The following is a 21,871-nucleotide window of genomic DNA, read 5'->3' as shown; positions in this document are numbered from 1 at the left end:
CAAATGCACGGCTGAATGAACGGCTCGCGGTTCTCTGCTGCTCCATCACTACCAACAAGAACAGCTTCATGCTCTCTCATCTTACTCTGATGCCGAAAGGAGTGCTGTGAGATGGCAGGAGGCGGCACACAGAAGCCCACTGGCAGCCTGGGTGCAAGGCGCCAGCGTGTAGCAAACATACTTCACACTGCCGTGTTCACACACCCAGAGATGTGGGTGGGGTGCACTGGGGGGCTAAATGCGCATAAACCAACAGCAGGGCCAGACGGGGAACTGCTCAGGGGCATGGGGCCTACTGCTGATCCCTGGGGGCCGGGAGGACATCTAATCTTGTCTGAAGGGCCAGGGAGGGACTTTGGAAGGGTGACAAGGTGATGGGAAGTGAAGGCTCAAGGTGAGGACCTAGCATGTGAGAGCCTGGGTGAGCAGGGAGGGCTGGGCACAGAGCGTGGAGAAGATGGCAGGAGGCAGGCAGGGGCACCGCTGGGCCGGCCTACAGCATGCACTACAGATTTTGGACAGTAAGAATGTCTTCCTAGTCCAGTAGGTTTCTCAGATAATGGTTCTATGGGTTTTGAGACCAGAGGAAGCTATAAAACAAAGTAACTGGAAAAAGTTCTCTATACTTCTGAGTTCACCTCTACTTTGAAATAAAAGGGAAGAACACACATTAGAGGAAACTGCCCCACGGAGTGAGGAGACACGGTGCCTGTGGGATATTCAACAGGCCAGCCACCATATTTAAGTCTCTGTTTGCTCTGGAGCTGAACCAATGGCACTGAGGGGCCTGCCAGGGCTGACATCTGATGGCCATGGAGAAGGGCTGGCTGGGCAAATCCAGTAACCTGGAGAGGTGGGAATGCTGGTGCGTCTGCTCTACAAAGCCCAGACTGGCACTGCCCAGAGAAGTTACCTGACAGATCTGTGCCCCAGCCTCACCACCTGTCAAATCAGGGTGCCTCACAGTGCCTGTGGGAAGTTTGGTGTCAAAGCACTTAGAAGAGCCCCTGACATTCAGCAGTGCTCAAATTACTGTAATTATTACCATTCAGTCTGACATGCACCATGATGGTGCTGAATGTTAAGAGCCTCTATCCTCTCTTGCAACAGAAGGTTGTATTACAACTCTAGCAGAGCACAGAGACTGCAGGGGAGACCACTCACCTCCCAGCAGTTACTTACTTTCAGGGGTGCTGATTGCTCGTTTAGTTACATGGTCAGTAGCTCCACTGGACTCACGTTCCAAACTGTATGAAGTTGCTAGGATAAAATGGGAAAGTTTCATCCAGAAAAACCCATAACACTATGAAAAAGCAAAACCAAATGAAAAAAATATTCGCAAGATTTATGGTAAAGTTAGTATCCCAAATAAAGAGGTAATTCAGGGAGATACAGATGACTGATAAACATGAGAAATACTGTCCAGTCTCACTAGGGTTCACAACACTGGAAATTATATCTATAGCCATTTTTAGTCTGTAAAACTCAGCAAAGAAAATGGAAAATTAAAAATCATGTTTCTAAGGAAGAAAATGGACATTTGTGTGCCTTTCTAGGAGTATAATGTGGAGTGAAAGAAGGCACTTGGACACTATCAAGTATTAAAAATATGGCCTTTGGGTGTTGGGAATTAATCCAAAAGATTACATACATACAAGACTTTATGTACAAGGATGTTTATTGTGACAATATTTCAAAAAATGGAAAAACACCCACATATATGAGAATAGCATAGTATTAAGTTATGGTACTCCACAAGATAGGGTGCTACAAAGCCACTGGGAGAAAAGGTTTGAAAAAAGTCTGTGGGAGCATTTTCACTATATATTACTGTGGGTGTATAGGGAAGCAGGTGAGAAAACAATGCACACTTAACATGTGCACAGTTTTTTATAAATGAAACCAAACACAGGTAGGTATGTAAGGAGAAAGATGAAAAATAAATACTTTTCTATTTCACTCTTTCCCAAAACTTTTATCATAAATATGCATTGTTTTACTATGCTACCTATAAATATTTTATTGGGATTATATTATCTATATATATTTATACCCATATATATACCTATGTATAATATAATATATAAAATGTTTTATCAGGATTATATTACCTATAATCTCAAGTCCCCAAAGTTATTTGTTTTAAAGAAAACAAAAACCATTTTAAAAGGAAGGAGAAGGAGGCTTGTCCTGTGTTTTAATCTGTACCTACACTATGTCTGAGTAAAGCTATGTACTGTGGGAGCCATCTTAAGACTTACCACGATTGCATGTCTTCTCTGGGCTCTCAGAATTCAGGGTGAAGGGAAACATGCCCATACTCCGAGCCCGATTCCTGTGATTTGACTCCACAGCTTTCTTGACCGAGTTGAGGATTGCAATGGTACTCAGGGACATTGACCTGTGGAGGGGAGCATGCCACAGGCATGCAGATGGCATGGGTGAAAACCCTGAGACACCCACCACTTCTTCAAGTGCACACAGACTGCACACTCATTTCAATCTGGAAGGGAGAGGCCTGCAGTGCAGGAGAGCAGGAAGGCCATGATAACATGTACTGCAAACACCTGGTGGAGAACAGTGAAGCCAGCTCTGAGAGTTTGGCAACAGGGAACAACCCCAGGACCCACTTCTGCAGGCTCCATACCTGGCCCTGGGCATTAACCGCTTCACTGGCCCCGTTTCAGGTGGAAGAAACAAGGGTGGTACTTGGCCGGCATGCGCCCTGGGTGCTGAGGACAGGCTTGCAGCAGAGAGGACAGTGGCACTTTCAGGAGCTGCCATTATTTCTAACCTTGGAGCAACCTGTCAGAGAAGACAAAGAGTATTTACCTTCTGATGTATTTACCTTTTAAAAAAACTGGAAACTTTACATGTGACATCCAAGTCCATAATGAATCTATTCTAAACCACAGCAGTGCTGGGCAAGTAGAACATCTTCAGAAACAGCTGTGGTAGAAATGAGGCTTAAAGATGGAAGTGTGAGAAGTGAGACAGAATCTTCCACCCAAAAGTGCATAAAATATGAAAATACAGCAAAAACAACTAACCCTGAAAGAGTGACCACAAAGAAGACTGCTGACAGACGACCTACATCTGGGGAAAAGAGAAGACCTCATGGAAAAGGGTAAAGTAGCGAAGATGTGATCCAGCAGGAACCAAGCCCTTCCCCCAGCCCAGCTCACCAGTGGGAGGAAAAGAAATGGAGCAGGTGGGGGTGGAGGCCTAGGACTGCTGAACGTCCAGCCCTGGAGATCTACCCGAGGAACATGAACCCACAAACACAGTGCTCTGGAGATCACTGGGGCTGGAAAGCAAAGACAGGTGGAATACTCAGAGAGACTGAGATTCCAGCCACTTTGGATAACAGGTACCCATAACTGGCCACTCGAGGACAAAAGAAAGGTGGGCACTTTGAAAGACTTCCCAACAGCAAGAGGGCTGATAAACAGGCAAGGGTTACACAGAGCTTGCTACTCAGGAGACAAAACAGGGGGACAAAATCAACCTGGCACACTCACCCAGCAGACTGGGAATTCGGCAGGAGCTTCAGAAGCACCACGGCCCTGGCTGGTGACACGCGCCAAAGCCCCCCACAGCCATACGCAGCCTGCCGTTCCTTCCTCACATCCGGCACTGGTTCACAAACCTTCTGTGCTTGCCATTGAGCCAGGCCACCCTGAGAGGGGCACTCCTACAACAGCTACAGGGGCATAATCTCCTCCCTGTGTGTTTGGCTCACTGGTCCTGGCAGTGGAAGCAGGCACTGCAGCTGGGAAGCAGGCAACAGCTCTTTCCTCCTGACAAGCATCAGCAACGCTCACCAGTGACTCCCACGATCGCACCAGGTGATGAGCAGCTCAAGAGTAGAGCTTCTGGGCACTAGAGGTTATTATTCCAGAGTAATCAATACAAGTAAGAAACAGCAGAAGAACCTGGTACAACCCAAAATCCAATCCAACAAACACCAGAAAGAGGGCTAAGTGAAACTGAAATACCAATTTTCATGATAAAGATTTCAAAATAGAAATCATAAGCATGCTCGTGGAGCTACAGAAAAATATTCAAGACCTCAGAAAGGACTTCAAGAAAGAGACAGAAACTTTGAAAATTAGTGTTCAAAATGAAACCTACAATGGAGGGATTCAAAAGCAGATTACCAGATGTAGAGGAGATGGTAAATGAAATAGAAATCAGAGAACAGGAATACAAAGAAGCTGAGGCACAGAGAGAAAATAGGATCTCTAGGAATGAAAGAATAATGAGAGAATTGTGTGACCAACCAAACAGAACAATATTTGCATTACAGGGGTACCAGAAGAAGAAGAGAGAGAAAATGGGATAGAAAGTCTCTTTGAGGAAGTAACTGCTGAAAACTTCCCCAATGTGGGGAAGGAAATAGTCTCTCAGGCCATGGAAGTGCACAGATCTCTCAACACAAGGGACCCAAGGAAGACAACACCAAAACATATAATAATTACACTGGCAAAGATCAAGGACAAGGACAGAGTATTAAAAGCGGCGAGAGAGAGAAAAAAGATCACATACAAAGGAAAACCCATCAGACTATCATCAGACATCTCAGCAAAAACCTTACAGGCCAGAAGGGGGAGTGGCATGAAATATTTAATGCAATGAGGCAGAAGGGCCTTGAACCAAAGAAATACTCTACCAGGCAAGATTATTACTTAAATTTGAAGCAGGGATTAAACAATTTCTAGATAAGCAAAAGTTGATGCTTATCTATAGATGGAATAGATGGAAGTGCTCCTAAGGCTAAATAGCTGTCATCAAAGAAGAAAAAACCACAGTAAAAGAAGTAGACCAATTAGTTACTAAACAAATGCAAAATTAAAGCAACTACCCACAGGTCAGTCAAGGGATACACAGAGTACAGAATATGACACCTAATATATAAAGAGTGGAAAGGAAGAAAAAGAAGGGAGGGAAAAAACAGAACCTTTAAACTATGTCTGAAATAGTGTACTAAGTGAGTTAAGTTAGACTGTTAGACAGTAAATAAGCTACCTTTGAACCTTTGGTAACCATGAATCTAATGCCTGCTATGGCAATCACCCTAAATGTAAATGAACTGAATGTACCAATCAAAAGACATAGTTACAGAATGGATCAAAAAACAAGATCCATCTATATGATGTCTACAAGAGACTCACTTAAAACCCAAAGACATACACAAACTAAAAGTGAAGGGATGGAAAAATATATTTCATGCAAATAATGAGGAGAAAAAAACAGGAGTTGCAGTGCTTGTATCAGACAAAACAGATTTCAAAACAAAGGAACTTACAAGAGATAAAGAAGGACATTACATGATGATAAAGGGGTCAATCCAACAAGAGCATATAACCACTAAAAATATTTATGCACACAGCACAAGAGTACCTAAATATGTGAAACAAATACTAACAGGATTAAAGGGGGAAATAGAATGCAATGCATTCATTTTAGGAGACTTCAACACACCACTCACTCCAAAGAACAGATCAACCAGACAGAAAATATGTAAGAAGACAGAAGCACTGAACAACACATTAGAACAGATGGACCTAACAGACATCTAAAGAACACTCCATCCAAAAGCAGCAGGATACATATTCTTCTCAAGTGCACATGGAACATTTTCCAGAATAGATCGTACACTAGGCCACAAAAAGAGCCTCAGTAAATTCAGAAGGATTGAAATTGCACCAAACGGCTTCTCAGACCACAAAGGTATGAAACTAGAAATAATTTATGCAAAGAAAACAAAAAGCTCACAAACACATGGACACTTAACAACATGCTCCTAAATAATCAATGGAACAATGACCAAATAAAAACAGAGATCAAGCAATATATAGAGACAAATGACAACAATAACTCAACACCACAAAAATCTGTGGGATGTAGTGAAGGCCATGCTAAGAGGGAAGTATATTGCAATACAGGCTTACCTCAGGAAAGAAGAACAATCCTAAATGAACCGTCTAAACTGACAATTAATTAAATAAGAAAAAGAAGAACAAATGAAGCCCAAAGTCAGTAATAAAGATCAGGGCAGACATAAATAAAATTGAGAGAATAAAACAATAGAACCAATGAAACCAGGAGCTGGTTCTTTGAGAATATAAACAAAATAGATAAACCCCTAGCCAGACTTAACAAGAAAAAAAGAGAGTGTACACACATAATCAGAAATAAGAAAGGAAAAATCACTACGGACTCCACAGAAATACAAAGAATCATTAGAGAATACTATGAAAAATTATATGCTAATAAATTGGATAACCTAGAAGAAATGGACAACTTTCTAGAAAAATACAGTCTTCCAAGGCTGACCAAGGAAGAAATAAAAAATCTGAACAGACCAATTACCAGGAATGAAACTGAGTTGGTAATAAAAAAACTACCTAAGAAGAAAAACCCCTGGGACAGATAGCTTCATCGCTGAATTTTACTGGTTAGTGAAGACTTAATACTCATCCTCCTCTAAGTTTTCCAAAAAGTTGAAGACGAGGGAACACTACCAAACTCATTCTATGAGGCCAACATCACTCTAATATGAAAACCAGGCAAAGACACCACAAAAAAAGAAAATTACAGACCAATATCCCTGATGAACATAGATGCAAAAATACTCAACAAAATATTAGCAAACCAAATTCAAAAATACATCAAAAAGGTCATCCATCATGATCAGGTAGGATTTATTCTAGGGATGCAAGGATGGTACAATATTCAAAAATTCATCAACATCATACACTACATCAACAAAAGGACAAAAACCACATGATTATCTCCATAGATGCTGAAAAAGCACTTGACAAAATTCAACACACATTCATGATAAAAACTCTCAACAAAATGGGTATAGAGGGCAAGTACCTCAACATAATAAAGGCCATATATGACAAACCCACAGCCAACATCATGCTGAACAGCAAGAAGCTGAAAGCTTTTCCTTTAAGATTGGGAACAAGACAGGGATGCCCACTCTCCCCTCTTTTATTCAACTTAGTTCTGGAGGTCCTCGCCATGGCAATCAGACAACACAAAGAAGAAATAAAAGACATCCAGATTGGTAAGGAAGAACTTAAACTGTCACTGTTTGCAGATGACATGATGTTGTACATAAAAAACCTTAAAGAATCTACTCCAAAACTACTAGATCTAATATCTGAATTCAGCAGTTTCAGAATACAAAATTAATACACAGAAATCTGTTGCATTTCTGTACACTAACAATGAACTAGCAGAAAGAGAAATCAGGAAAAACAATTCCATTCACAATTGCATCAAAAAGAATAAAATACCCAGGAATAAACCTAAGGAAGGAAATGAAAGACCTATGCCCTGAAAACTGTAAGGCACTCATGAGAGAAATTAAAGACTCTTATAAATGAAAATATATCCCATGCTCACGGATAGGAATATTGTCAAAACGGCCATCCTGCCGAAAGCAATCTACACAACACATTCAATTCAATCCCTATCAAAACACCATCAGCATTCTTCAATGAACTAGAACAAACAGATCTAAAATTCACATGGAAGCACAAAAGACTCTGAATAGCCAAAGCAATCCTGAGAAGGAAGAATAAAGCTGGGGAGATTATACTCCCCAACTTCAAGCTCTACTACAAAGCCACAGTAATCAAGACAATTTGGTACTGGCACCAAAACAGACCAACAGATCAATGGAATAGAATAGAGATCCCAGATATAAACCCAAGCATACATGGTCAATTAATATACAATAAAAGAGCATGGATACACAGTGGGGAAACGACAGCCTCTTCAACAGCTGGTGTTGGCAAAACTGGACAGCTACATGTATGAAAATGAAATTGGATTATTGTCTAAGTCCATACACAAAAGTAAACTCAAAATGGATCAAAGACTTGAATGTAAGTCATGAAAGTATAAAACTCTCAGAAGAAAACACAGGCAAAAATCTCCTGAATATAAACATGAGCAACTTTTTTCTGAACACATTTCCTTGTCAAACTGAAACACTTCTGTGCAGCAAAGGACACCATCAGTAAAACAAGGCATCATACAGTATGGGAGAATATATTCATAAATGACACATCTGACAAGGGTTAACATCCAGAATATATAAAAAGCTCACACACCTCAACACCCAAAAAGCAAATATCCCAATTAAAAAATGGGTGGAGGATCTGAACTGACACTTCTTCAAAGAAGAAATTGAGATGGCCAACAGGCACATGAAAAGATGCTCCACACCGTTAATTATCAGGGAAATGCAAATTAAAACCACAATGAGATATCACCTCACACCACTTAGGATGGCCAACATCCAAAAGACAAGGAACAACAAATGCTGGTGAGGATGCAGAGAAAGGGGAACCCTCCTACACTGCTGGTGGGAATGTAAATTAGTTCAACCATCATGGAAAGCAATATGGAGGTTCCTCAAAGAATGGAAAATAGAAGTACCATTTGACCCAGAAATTCCATTCCTAGGAATTTACCCAAAGAAAACAAGATCCCCGATTCAAAGACATATGCACCCCTATGTTTATCGCAGCACTCTTTACAATAGCCAAGATATGGAAGCAAACTAAGTGTCCATCAGTAGATGAATGGATAAAGAGGTGGTACATACACACAATGGAACATTATTCAGCCATAAGAAGAAAACAAATCCTACCATTTGCAATAACATAGATGGAGCTAGAGGGTATTATGCTGAGTGAAATAAGCCAGGCGGAGAAAAACAAGTACCAACTGATTTCACTCATCTGTGGAGTATAAGAACAAAGAAAAAACTGAAGGAACAAAACAGCAGCAGACTCAAAGAATCCAAGAAGGGACTAGCAGTTACCAAAAGGAAGTGGTGGGGGAGGGTTGGTGAGGAGGGAGAAGGGGATTGAGGGGTATTATGATTGGTACACATGGTGTGGAGGAGTTCACAGGAAGACAGTGCAGCACAGAGAAGACAAGTAGTGACTCCCTGGCATCTTGCTACAGTGATGGACAGTGACTGTGGTGGGGTGTCAGGTGGGACTCAATAATATGGGTGAATGTAGTGTCCACAATGTTGCTCATGTGAAACCTTCCTAAGACTGTGTATCAGTGATACCTTATTAAAAAAATTAAAAAAGACAGAAAGGAACAGTTGTGGTAGATGTGGAATTAACAGGGAGAAAAGGAGTTAAGTTAGTTTGTCCTTGTCATGTCGTACCACAGCAGAGCTGTCTGGACTTCTCAGGGAAGTGAGCACACTGTTTCTGCAGAGGAGCCATAGTGCCCCGCAGAAACAGCCCCAATGACAGTAGGTGCTGAGGATGGGCATGCAGGCAGGACCACACCGGCAGGGGAGTTTGGGGCTCATCTACCTGCACTGTTGGTGCTCCCGCAGTACCATCAGCCACATCTTGTTTTGCCAGCTCTTGCTCCTGGGTTAGCTGTTCATTGTACTTCTTCATGTCATACTCAAGTTCTGACGCCAGCTGTTTGTCGACTCCAAAGAAATCCTTGATTTCATCTCGGTAATCCTGCATCACCTCCTAAAACAGACCCAGAGGCATTCTTTAATACTTTCTTTAATATTTGTGTTTGAGTATCTCTAGCACAACTTGATAAACAATAATAGGATCAGTTAAGACTTATTTTGCTAAGAGCAGACTATTTCTATTACATTAACAAGTTAATTAACATAATGGTACCTTCCCAGTAAACACTGTGTGCATTTGTGTTGGCCACACAAGTAGGTGAATGTGATGTGACATACTAAGAGTTCTGTAGGAAGCTTCCTATCTGCCGGTTAACAAACAATTTTCTAGGTTCCTGGTAGGAGAAGGCCATGGAATCATACAATCTTAGCTTAAAGAAAAACATACAAGGGCACAGAACTGCCACCAATAGCTACCTCCTTTCCATCCCTGGAGCCTAGGATGGGGACAGTGGTGTATCTGGTTGTCTGGCATGGCTCTGCATCACTACTAGTTCAGAGGACCCAGTGGTCACTGAGGCAGGCTTCTTAGGGATTCAAGTCAGAGGTCAGATGGGCAGTGGTGGCACCATCTTGGCCCAGACAGGGCCCCTGGAGCCACACAGGGAGCAGTGCAGTCTGCAAGGTGTTCATTTGTCTGTCCTAGCTTTCTCAGAGGACTGCAATCGTGGCTCTGCGTCCTCTTCTCAAGATATGATAAACGTTTCATCACATCAGAGTAGGAATATTCTCAGGTCTCAGAGAGGGGAGCTAAGAACTAAGCCTCTTTGCTGGGAAATGGAAAAGAAACCATTTCACCTAATGGATTGGAGAGAAGTCCCAACAAAGGGAAGGAAATCCATCAACGATTCCAGCTGCCATTAAGAGGGGGCTTCCACAGGCCAAGGGGGACACTGGTTAGAGCGCTGTAACTAAAGTTTTCCAATGGAGAAGCACTGTGTCACTTGAACAGAGTGGCCCAGTGACTATCCTCTGGGTATGTGCTCAGAAACAGGAGGTGGGATTACTTAAGTGTTTAAGTAGTCTGTTTAGGATCTAAGGTTTTCTTTTTCCCTTTCCTAGGTTTCAAATCAAATAAATAAATACAAAAATAACTGGAAGTTCTCTTTTTTTTCCCATACAGTGAGCCTATCTTCCCCACCATAACTTCCTTAGGATAAAGAGCTATTTAAAAATCATAATCAATATACTTTTGTTGTGGCCCTCTTTGAAAAAAAAAAAAAGCTTCTCTATAGCACAGAAAGGAAAAAAATACAACTGCATTTATTTCTGATCGAAGGATTGCCAGAAAGGTCTGAGGCCTCATTTTTGTGTGCACTGCAGGTATACATGTCTTGGTTGCTTCAACTGGACTTTTTATGGCCTCAGACTGCACCGGATGGCAGCCACTCCAGTGGGGTTCCCCAAGGCCGACTGCTATATGGTGGTTATTTCCCAACTTGTAAAGCGGCAAGTGTTAAAGGCAAACACTCCTGAATTAAACGTGATGATCAATTTTTACTTTATCTCTCACCAGGATGAACTAAGATGACCTTGTCTTGGCCCCAGTTGATAAAGTCTTTGAAACTGAATATAACGGGCATCCCCAACACATGTTCAGTACAATGAGCCATGCTTCACAAACTCAACTGCATGAAAAAGGCCAGGACCAGCTTCACTGGAACGTATGGTCAGACTTTTTCTCCTCCCCACAGTTAAAGGCTTGGCTGGCTGGTATAGTTCTAAAAGAGTATACTGTGGTCTTACAGCATTTTGAGTCCTAGTCATTCACTGACTGCCTGCACCATAACTGCCAGAAGATCCTGAGTAATGGCCTGGGGGCAGGGAGATGCCAAACACCAAGTACAAGGTCATCACATACCCTCAAATAGTTCATGAGTTCCCGCAAGGCTGGGATCTTGTTTTTCTCTAGCACAGTCTTCAGGGTGATGATAATTGGAATAATATTTTCTATGAAATTCCTCTTCTGAACCTGTAGTAACACAAAGACATGTTTCAAATGTATATAGTTCTAAAAAACACTTTTCCTTGACCCAGTTCTTTTTGTATAGCCAATCTAGGATACTATATAAGTTTATTTTTAATTATTATACTGGGATTTGTATAGGACCCACCACCTTTGTCCTAGGGACTTTCTAAGCATTACCTCAACACACTAAGAAGGCTTTGTATAGCAGGACAGGAATACACACTATTCTTATTTTCTCCTCAAGAAAAAGGAATCAGAAATATGTTGAATAGCCTGACAAAAGCCTCCAAACCTGCGTGTTTATGTGCCGTAGCCCTGTGGGCTCCACCTTCAGTCCCTTCATTCAACATCCTTCCTTTGGAATGAAAATGAGTTCAATTCCAGCTACCCAAAGGGACACCATGCATTCCTGATGACAGTGGCTAAGCATGAAGGCAGTCCATTTTCTCTGTGTAACCATGCATACATTAGGAAAAGTGCTGTGTATTTATACAGAACCTGATTGGACCAAGCCTTCATCTTCTTTACCATGAATGATCACTAACCACAAATGTTTTGCAATACATCTCTTCAAATTAAAACAAATTCATTATAGTAGTCTGCATACACAAGATTTATCATTCAGAATCTGAAAAGTATTCTTTTTCTTCTCATTTAAAATCACTGTGTTCATTGCTTGTAAACCACTCATCTCTAAAAAGCCTTACCAGAGAGCCTCTCTTTCAGGAGACCAGAATCTTCCTGAAATAGAAGGGCAACAGGAAGAGAAATAAACAATGTAATAAACAGGAATCTAAGTAGAGGTAAGTGCAGGTAAGAAGTGACTCCAACACATTCAGCTCAACAAATACTATCAAACACCTTCCCTGTACCAGGTACAAAGCTAACTTCTGGAGATAGAGAAATGAAGCCAAGAATTTTTTGTCTTCAAGTTGTTTCAAGACCAGATTGTGTGCTGTGATATGTGTCACAATGTGACAAGTGGCAGGGTGTTAGGAACTTCTGTTGGAAGGACGCCTAGGAGGAATCATTCTAACTGAATGAGTACCAGGGAAGGCCTCTCTGAAAATGACACTTAGAGGTACAGAAGTTCGGTAGCGGAAAGGGAGGACAGGGTGAGCAGAGGCTCGGCAGACAAAGGTGGCCCGTGCAAAGGTGCGGACACAGGAGTGCACACCAGCCACCTGGAACGGAGAGGAGGCTAGGGGGCACGGGCATGTTGCTGTAAAGCTATGTATGTCTTAGAGAAGAATTGGGATTTTATGCAGAAGGTACTAGGAAGCCACAACTGACTTGCTAAAGATGTCATTAATGAGGTATAATTTACATACAACAAAGTCTGCCCATGGTAGGTGACATAAGCTTTGACAACAGCATATACTGAGTAACCAGCACCCACAACTGCTGTCCCAGAAGTGACCTGCTGCCCCTCCATAGTCAATCTGCCTCTGGTCTGTTTTAAGCAGGAGAGTAAAGTGCTCAAATCTGTTCCTAAGGCGGACTGCTCTGGCCACAAAGTGGTGAGCCTGGAACATAAACAAGCGGAAGAGGATGTTGAGCAAACTGCCGGGAATGGCGCAGGCTTAACTAAGCACAGCAGCAGACACAATGAGGCAGACTCGTAGGATGGAATGCACAGGACCTGGGGGCATGCTGCTTGTGATCAAAGTCTGTTTCTTTGGGCTCAAAAGCTTTCAGGGCTCAGGTGGGACGTACAAATGAGCAGTACAGGCAAGGTCATGAACCCTTGGGGCCTGGTGAGGACCAGGGAAACCGAACTGTCCCTAGTCACTCAAATCCCCAAGTTCACGCTCACTGGCCAAACAGAGCATCTGTGTCTGAGAGCAAGTCACTGCCTTCCATATCCAGGGGCAGGAGGCCATCGGCAAAGCAGGCTAAGAGAGAGCATCCAGACTGGCTGGATTGCATTGGGTTCCTTCTGGACAGTTAGATAGATGATGGTCCCCTTCTCCACAACAGACTGTAGAGAAGAAAGAGATCAAGGGGAGTTCGGGTTTGGCTGAGTGAGGCTGAGATGCCCAGGTACGTCCAGGCAGGCTAAGTGCAGTTAAGTCCAGCTCAGGCTCACAGAGCAGTCAGAGCTGCAAACACACATGAGGACAATCACCACCTGGCTGCGAGTGGAGGCCACTGGCAAAGATGAAACCAGGATCTGAAGTGGACCTGCACTGTTCAGGCGGCAGGTGGGGAGCACCGGGGTGTGATGAGGCCTGTTTAAAGAACAACATGCTCACCTGTGAGATGAGCTTTTTCTGGGCCTCCTGCATGACTACATTCGCCAGGGCCATGTCATCTTCCTCCATGAGGAGGTCCTTATCTGGCTTAGATCTCATTGCCAAAAGCTTGATCTCCCTTGAGCTGAGGACCTCAAATGTGTCTGAGAGCAAGTCGCTGCCTTCCATATCCAGGGGCAGGATGCCGTCGGCAAAGCAGGCTAAGAGAGAGCACAGAAGACTGGCTTCTGAGGAATAGTCCGGCCCTAGAGGGGAACGTATCTCCCAGAGCCAGGAGGCCTTCCACAGGGTCTGTAAGGACACAGCCAGTGTCAAGGGACAGAAAGGGGTCTTCCATCAGCCACACAGCATTTCTTTTTTAAATACACATTTTATCCCAAACACACCAGGCCTACCTAAAATACTAAGGCAGATTTTGGAAGTGATATTGAACCGCTGTTCATCTGTGAAGTGCTCTAAAAGAAACCTGTAGATTTTCATTCGTTTCTCCTTGTTCATCTTTCCCTTCAGTGAAAACAGCTGCTTCTCTCTATGGCAAAACACAATTTTACCACATCACACAGGCACTTGAGAAGGCTGTCGGTGTGAACAGCATATCCAGCCGCCCAGAGGCTGCCCACTGCAGGCCTCCCCCGACACCACCACTCACAAAGGTGAGCTCCTTCCATCACTCGTACAACACAGCTGCCCCATCCCAGGCCTGCCCGCCCGGAGAGCCTCTCTGACCTCTCCGACTGCGGGAATTTGTTGTACTTTTCGTGCTTCTCGTAGTTGTTGAAGTGGAAAATACACTCAATGAAGTGCTGGAAGAATATGGCAGGGCTCCTCTTCAGTAGCAGGTGAGCCAGACAAAATTCCCCGAAACTGCAGGAAAGGGGAGAAGCAGACACACTTGCCATCATGGATAGCCTCTAAACCCCATCAGGACCTCTGTAAACAGAGACCCTTGGGCGGCTGTGAGGGGCTCGCCTTCACCCCAACAAATGGCCTTGTCCAGAGCAATGGTAGCATGCAGAGTTAGCTTCTGCCATCTGTCCTTGCCTGTGAATCCAGGGTCGGCATAAATGCCTTTTATACCTGGTTTCCCTTCAAAATTCTAACAAGGTAGTGTTATTCAGCTGCACTTCAAATTCGGGAAAGCAACAAACCAACCCCAAACTGCTGCTTCAAGCAGAGTCCCATGGTCCTTGAGGCAGGCAGTGACACTGACCACCTGAAAACAAATACTTGGCCTTCCACTTCCAGCATAAGCCCTGCTCTTGAACAAAAACCAGTATTAGTATTTGGAACTTTTTTAGGAATTGGGATTAATTACAAGAGCTTCAGAGTTTGGGTCAGCACAGATAGTGACTCACTGAGCTTGGGACTCCCCAGCAAGGCACAGGGGCTCTCCTTTCTCCTGTGCCTCCAAACCTGAGAGGTGTCCAACATGCAAGTGCCATGGTACAGGGGGACACAGATGCCACTAGAACCGCACCAAGCCAGAGGGCAAAATTCTGCTGGTTCCAAGGCCAAATGTACATGGATGAAAATCAAGACTGTTCAGCCACGGGCTCCCTAAAGGTGGTTCCATCATCACGGCAGGTGAGGGATGCCAAGGTACTGGGTTTTCAGGGGTCAACCTAGAGGGGCACAGAGCTGGCTTTGATCCATTCCTTCTGTCCAGACCAAGGTTCTAATCTCATTTCAGAGTTAAATGCCATTTCCACCTACACCTTCCACCTAAACAAGAAGCACTAGTCAGCTCTCATGGACAGAATCAACAAGGATAATTTCTTCTTGGCTTTGGAATGCATTAAGGTTTAAAGGAGATTCATCTTCCCCTAATGTTTTGCCTTAGGTTAATATTAAAATCAGTTTGTATTTATAATACACACATCAATTAAAAGTCAGAGAAGGTAGTTCAGAAATAATGTTGTTGAATAAGCCTAGATAAAAATTCTGATGCAAGTAAGGAATTTTTGCATCTAGGAAAGAAGGGACCTGACATAATTATGACACACAACAAATGAAACTCTCTTTAATAAAGAGAACTCCCTGAGGAGAAATTCATTCAAGGCCAGCTAGAGGCACCTCTTTGATCTAATGGTAGTTGGTAGACCGTTTGCAAACAGTTGTTGAGTAAACCAGGTTGGAAAAGCCAAGGTCCCAGCATCAGATGAAGTTCTTTCTAAACAAGGGTTACCCTGGTAAATCACCTGTCACAAAGAATGGAGACAGCCATTTAATAAAAACAGTCCCCCTAAAAACAAGACTGCCTTCTATGGCACTTTATCACAGCTAACCTATCATGTACAGATTTCACAGCCACCTGGATGTTCTCTCAGAGTTGAGGCAGTTCCTAGGAGAATGTAAAACTACATAGAATCCAGCAATTCTTCCACAAGAAGAGGGTCTGCCCTGAGTTCTGACTTGATGGCAAATGCTCATTTGCTCAGAGTTTAGGTCAACAGCACAGACAGGCAGACATGGCTGACATGCCAAGACTCAAATCTACTCAGTGACTAACTGCTGTAACCACCATACAGATACATTCAACAGTAAGATGGGGGATGCAAAGGCTTCAGATGCGTGGGCTGAAAGCACAGTCAGAGAATCTGCATCACAAGAGGCCAGGAGGCAGAAGCCAGTCAGTGGGGAATATCTAGTACTAACCTTGCTGCTGCATTTACTGGGACTTCAAAGGGCAAGTTTCCTCCTTAACTGGATTAAGACTCAGACACTACCAGCTTGATAAACAAGAAGAGGGACAATTTTGTTCTTTTGTTTGTCAACTGAGAATTTAAAAGAAATGAACATTCCAAGCAGTGCCCCTAGGGCATTCCTTCGGAGTGACAAGAGGCAGCATGTTTCCAAGGTACCCGGACTGGAACTTTGATAGTCTAAGGAAATCCCATAAGGGGAGAGATCAGGAAGCACAGGTCCCCCACCTCCTCCCTCAGCACAGTTAACAGGACCCATACACAATCACACCACAGAGCTGCCCAGGCCTTCACTGCGTTAAGTGCACTGTAAGGGGAACAAAGGAAGCTAAATCTGGGTAGTAATCTTGTACAAAGAAATAACTCTCTTACAACAGATTCCAATCCAGGTTTCACACAGCAGTGGGAGGCCACAAGAAAGGGCAGTCTGTCCACTTCCATTTTCAGATTTAGTAGGAAACAAAAACCTGCCTTCCTTCAGATGTCTTCCAAAGACAAATGCCTTCCTGAAGCAGACATGTGCTCAATGAAGGCCACAGTCAAAGGACTCACATCCCTAATCTGGCCCACAACGTGGTCTACCTCAGATTAGAAGTGGGGCTGACCCGTTTATATCAGAATTCTGTCTGAATCTTGAGGCAGGTCATTTCCTATATCCACGATGTCCTTGGCTCCCACCCCAATGCCCTGTCTCACACTTCTCACCTCCATCCCATCTGTACTTCACCCTGTTTCTTTTCTTCTCCTCTCACTTCTGGCCTCTCCCAGCCTTGAATTTTCCTTCTGAGTACTCTGTACTCCAGGTTCCATGAGCCAAGCCTCTCCCTCCCTACACTGCCCCCCATAAACGGAGCTGGCTTTCCTCCTCCGACATCATTTCCCTTACACCTTCTCTCTATGGAAGGTGGCTTTTTTCCTCAAATCCTGTAGTCAGGGCATGAGGATCTCACTCCCCCCTTAACATACTTTCATTCATTCACTGACCAAATGTTCCCTGGGTGTCTAGTTGGTTTCAAGCTCTCTTTCAGGTGCTTGGTAACAACAGTGACCCCAGCATGTACTCCATCTTGCTACTCTGCAGCTATATCCCAGACTGTGTCACTACAGCTGGAATGCCCCACTTCTTTTTTATTTTTTTAATTAAAGTATCATTGATACACAATCTTATGAAGGTTTCACATGAACAACATTGTGGTTTCAGCATTCGCCCATATTATCAAGCCCTCACCCCCGGCCCTGACTGCAGTCACTGTCTACCAGCGTACTAAGATCCTACAGAGCCATTACTTCTCTTTTCCAGGCTGTACTGCCTTCCCCTGACCTACCTATATTGTGACTGGAACACACCACCTCTGATGTCAAACAACCCACCTCAGGACCACACCCACGGCCCTTCCAGCTTTCTGACTCCCTCACGCCATCCCACTTGTACAACTGTACTGAGCCGTCCCGGCTCTCAGCTACATCCTTTTCTATCTCACAGTCCATCATGTTACTGACTTTCTTGCCTGAACCTCTCTGGCCCCTGCCTCCTTGCACTTCTGCAGCATTTGCCCAGTTACACTGAAACAAGGTATTAGTTCCCTAGCTGTCACTCTGTAACTGCTGTATTGCCAGGATGCCACCTAGTGGGCAGAGAAGAAAATTTATCACAACTGTGTAGCCCCCAAACTTCAGGGTTTTACGACCCACTAAAAATGTCATGTCCATTTACTCATGCCAGACCTTCAGGAAACCTACCTGGACCAAAACTAAATTCAGTAGGCTCTGTCACTACAGTCTTTTTGGAAATCTGTATTAGCCGGTACTACAGAAAAATTAATGTAAGCAGATAGGCCAGACCTTTGGCCTAAAAATGGGGGAACAGACTAATTTAAATTACAGTTAGCTAAGGTAGTCATCAGCTTTTCCAAGTTGAAAAATTATGGTCCACATTTAAACATTGGTTTAAACAAACCCAGAGAGCAGAGATAAAATGGAAATATGTAAGGGGGAAGTATTAAAATGCTCTAAGAGGCAGTGAAAACCTTACATAGCATAAGCATCTCTTTATCTTTCCTTCTAATTTCTTTCTGATTCAGGCTCTGATCACCTGTGTTAACAGGTTCTGTGTATATTTCATGTACTGATCAATGCTCTTTTTAATATACATGCCTATGAGCTGACAAAAGTAGGGAGAACACAGAAATGCAGGTTAAATAACCAGTCTTAACCTCCCAGGTTCATCATCTGCAAGTCTTCCAAGAACTTCTGAGGATGCCGCTCCTGGGCTGCACCGCACATGGACAGCCCCGGGAGCCAGTCCTGTGGCGGCAGCATGAAGGTGAGGGTGCTGCTCAGCTGTTCTGGACCTTTCCCAATTATATAAACAACAGCAAAAAAGTAATAGCCTTAGCTTTTTCCTTCTCACTCTAAATAGTATTAATTAGAATGTTAACCTTCTATTCATTTATTATGTAAAGTGTTCCTCCTTGGAAAATTATACCCAAAGGAAACTGAACAGAAATTCTTCCATGGAACTCAGAGTAAATCACTGGTGACCATATTTAGAACCAGAGGGACCCATTATTATAGGCTATTTATAGTTAATAAACTCTACAAAGACCTTTTCCCAACACTTGTAGCTTTTGCCATGGCATTCAACATTCTATTTTCCATTCAGACTTGCTTTAAAAAGAATTATTCATACATCATAATCTAGACTAGCAAATTCTATAAGATCATTTCTCAACTCCTTGAAAATAAATCTTTAAAAAAATTACGCAAGGACAGGAATTAAGTAGCAAAGCAATTGTTTCCCTTCCAATCCTCAAGAAACATCTATTTCCAAGGAGGCTTGTAATCTGTATAACTACTTCACATTGTGCAATTCTGTCTTAATTCCTAGAATTTCCTCCTTACAATTTCCGCACTTAAAAGAAAGTCTGAATTCTTTATCAAAACTACCATTTCACTGGCCTAGAAATCAACATAGCTGTTAATGTTACTACCCTATATAGAGTTACTCTGACAGGCATGTTCTGCTCTACACTATGCCTATAAGAAGGAGCAGACAATGTTGGCAAACATAGTCAATGCTGAGATTATTTAACAGTCAATCTGGATGAGGTTTTTGTTTAAAACTTACTATACAAAATAAAGTTTTGTTGTATAGCTTAGCCTTTTAAAAAACCTGCTAATTTTCTGGCAATGGCTAAAGGCTCATGAAATACTAAAAAACTCAACTGTAAACTAATTTTATAGAAAAGAGATCTTAATGTATACTGGAAATTAGGTAAATTATTCACTTGCCTGACAGCTGAGGGAAAAGATTTACCTGGCGATGTCTGGGTGTGAGTCTATCAGGGTGCTGACAAATTGAAAGAACAGAGAGCCCTTCCACTTCACAAATTCTTCCTGTACAAAGAGAAACCAGCATGCTTAAGGATAGATTTTAATATATAAACCTGAAATGTATTCAGTCATATAACTGAACATATTATATGTTTTTATTTAATGTCACACCTCTTATCTGCTCAGTCTATCTGTGGCACATTAGTGCAATTTGTTAGTACTCCATTCCCAGCATCCTGAAAGCAAATACCGTTTGTTAAACACAAAGGGAAGTGGAGGAATATGCAGAATGGTATCAAATCTATAGTTAAGAAAATGACTCAAAGAACATGGCTTTAATGGAGAGTGCCCCTGGTGCCTCTATTAGGTACAAAATAAATGACAAAACGAAGATAGAGAACATACTAGAATAGCTAAATGCCTTCTTTTTAAAGACCATGTATTATTTTACCATCATTAAACATACATGAATGAAAGTAACTAATGCTCTGTAGTTTTACAGTTTCCCACACTGAAATGTCTCAGGGGACTCTGACTCTGAGATAGCCAGGGCAAATACTATCAAGTTAAGTCTGAGAAACACTGACTTGTTCAAAGTCAAGGAGAATGATGTAACTGGAACTAGAACTCCTCATCTACTGAGCATACTTTTTGCTACATGGTAGTTATTTCCAAAGATGAAACTTCACACTGCTTGACAGGGTATCTAAACAAACACTCAAAACAAGTATCAGGAAGTAACAATCTGTTTAACAAGCTGTATGGGTCACTAGAGGAGTGTTATTTTAAGCCAAAGACTAGGTTAATTATTTTTGGAATCTACTACATAGCAGCAAGTTCCTATGCTTCTCAAATAGTCTCTTAAACCAGAAGCAATGGTGGTGGGGTAAAAATGTCAGATATAATTCTCCACGTACCTGCAAGAGATTGGTAAGCAAGATGAGTGTTTGCTTTCGAATGAAGGGCTCTGCATCCTTCAGACACATGGAGATATTGGGAATGTACTTGTCCACCATGACAGTGTACCGGATACAAAGGTCACACATAACAATGACAACATTGTTGCGAACAGCCACATCATTGCACACCTCAAGCTCCCGCACAAGGGCCGGGATGCTCTTCTTTGCTAGCTCCTCATGCTGTAAGCAGAGTTTACCTGTCAAAGGAGAGACTAAGATGTCTCAACTCTACTCCATTCTAAATTTCCTCCAGATATATCCTGCTATGCATTTTATTTAATCAAAGTTAAAACATCACGTCAATAATCACAAACAAAAAAATCAAAGGCAGACTGACCAATACTAAATACTAGGAAGTTCAAAGTACCAAAAGGGAAAATACTCCCTGCTCCAGGGTTTTATGAGATATATACTATAAGAAGTTCCTTCACTGTAGTAAAATTATCTTTCTCTTAAAGTCAACATTTGACTTCTGGAGTTATCTACTTACCTGGAAAATAACCAACAAAATCTAACAGATGACACATTTAACTTTGATTATACACATACTGTACAGAAACTATACATTTAATAATAAACTTGAAATTTGATCTAGGTAAGTAGGAAAGAATTATCATCTTATTTATTTTTATTTCTTGTTCATATAGAAGGAAGGATGCTGTTGAGTTTTGTTTTGTGGCCTGGGGAATGTTTTGCTCTGATTTGCAATTCTTAGATTTTAAAAAATAACCATTATTACAAAAAACATTCGTAATTCTTTTCCAGCATAAAAGAGACAATTACACTAGAAAAAATTCAAATACAGCAAAGAGGTCAGTGCTTTCAAGATTGATAGCAACCTAAGTTCATGAAGAATCAGACTTAAAGAGCTCACCCACCAATTCCAGGAAGTATCAAATAGATCATTTCCTTTTGTAAACTGAATTGCAAATTTATTTTTTCATTCCTAGAACTCAGTGCAGTGCCTGGCATACAGTTCCTGATGAATGAACCTGATGGTGCTACTTTATGAATGTAAAATAAATCACAGAAACAGATACAATTGTAATAAATTGACAAAAACCAAAAGCTCCCTACAGGAAGTAGCTTGAGTTTGTTAGTCCTGAGCAATCACCAACACAAGGGCTCTGATTATCAGCACTCTGGGATGCCTAAAGAGCTGGGTGCTCCTT

At 42.4% G+C, this 21,871-nt stretch overlaps 1 protein-coding gene across 3 annotated transcripts in view; it reads right to left on the bottom strand.

Annotated features, from left to right (window-relative positions):
- Window positions 1-21,871, bottom strand: part of NCAPD3 (non-SMC condensin II complex subunit D3) — a 71,584-nt gene that overhangs the window by 4,273 nt on the left and 45,440 nt on the right. For all 3 annotated transcript variants that reach the window (XM_037000871.2, XM_037000870.2, XM_037000872.2), the window contains 10 exons: window positions 20,658-20,896; window positions 19,724-19,803; window positions 14,432-14,569; window positions 14,101-14,234; window positions 13,706-13,905; window positions 11,343-11,453; window positions 9,366-9,536; window positions 2,648-2,805; window positions 2,262-2,401; window positions 1,183-1,260 (listed from right to left, as the gene is read on the bottom strand). In XM_037000871.2, the coding sequence (XP_036856766.2) occupies window positions 1,183-1,260; window positions 2,262-2,401; window positions 2,648-2,805; window positions 9,366-9,536; window positions 11,343-11,453; window positions 13,706-13,905; window positions 14,101-14,234; window positions 14,432-14,569; window positions 19,724-19,803; window positions 20,658-20,896 (1,449 nt within the window). The remainder of the gene's footprint in view (window positions 1-1,182; window positions 1,261-2,261; window positions 2,402-2,647; window positions 2,806-9,365; window positions 9,537-11,342; window positions 11,454-13,705; window positions 13,906-14,100; window positions 14,235-14,431; window positions 14,570-19,723; window positions 19,804-20,657; window positions 20,897-21,871) is intronic.

This window comes from Manis javanica, chromosome 6, assembly GCF_040802235.1.
Source record: "Manis javanica isolate MJ-LG chromosome 6, MJ_LKY, whole genome shotgun sequence".
NCBI lineage: Eukaryota > Metazoa > Chordata > Mammalia > Pholidota > Manidae > Manis > Manis javanica.
This window is presented reverse-complemented; position numbering and strand designations above follow the sequence as displayed.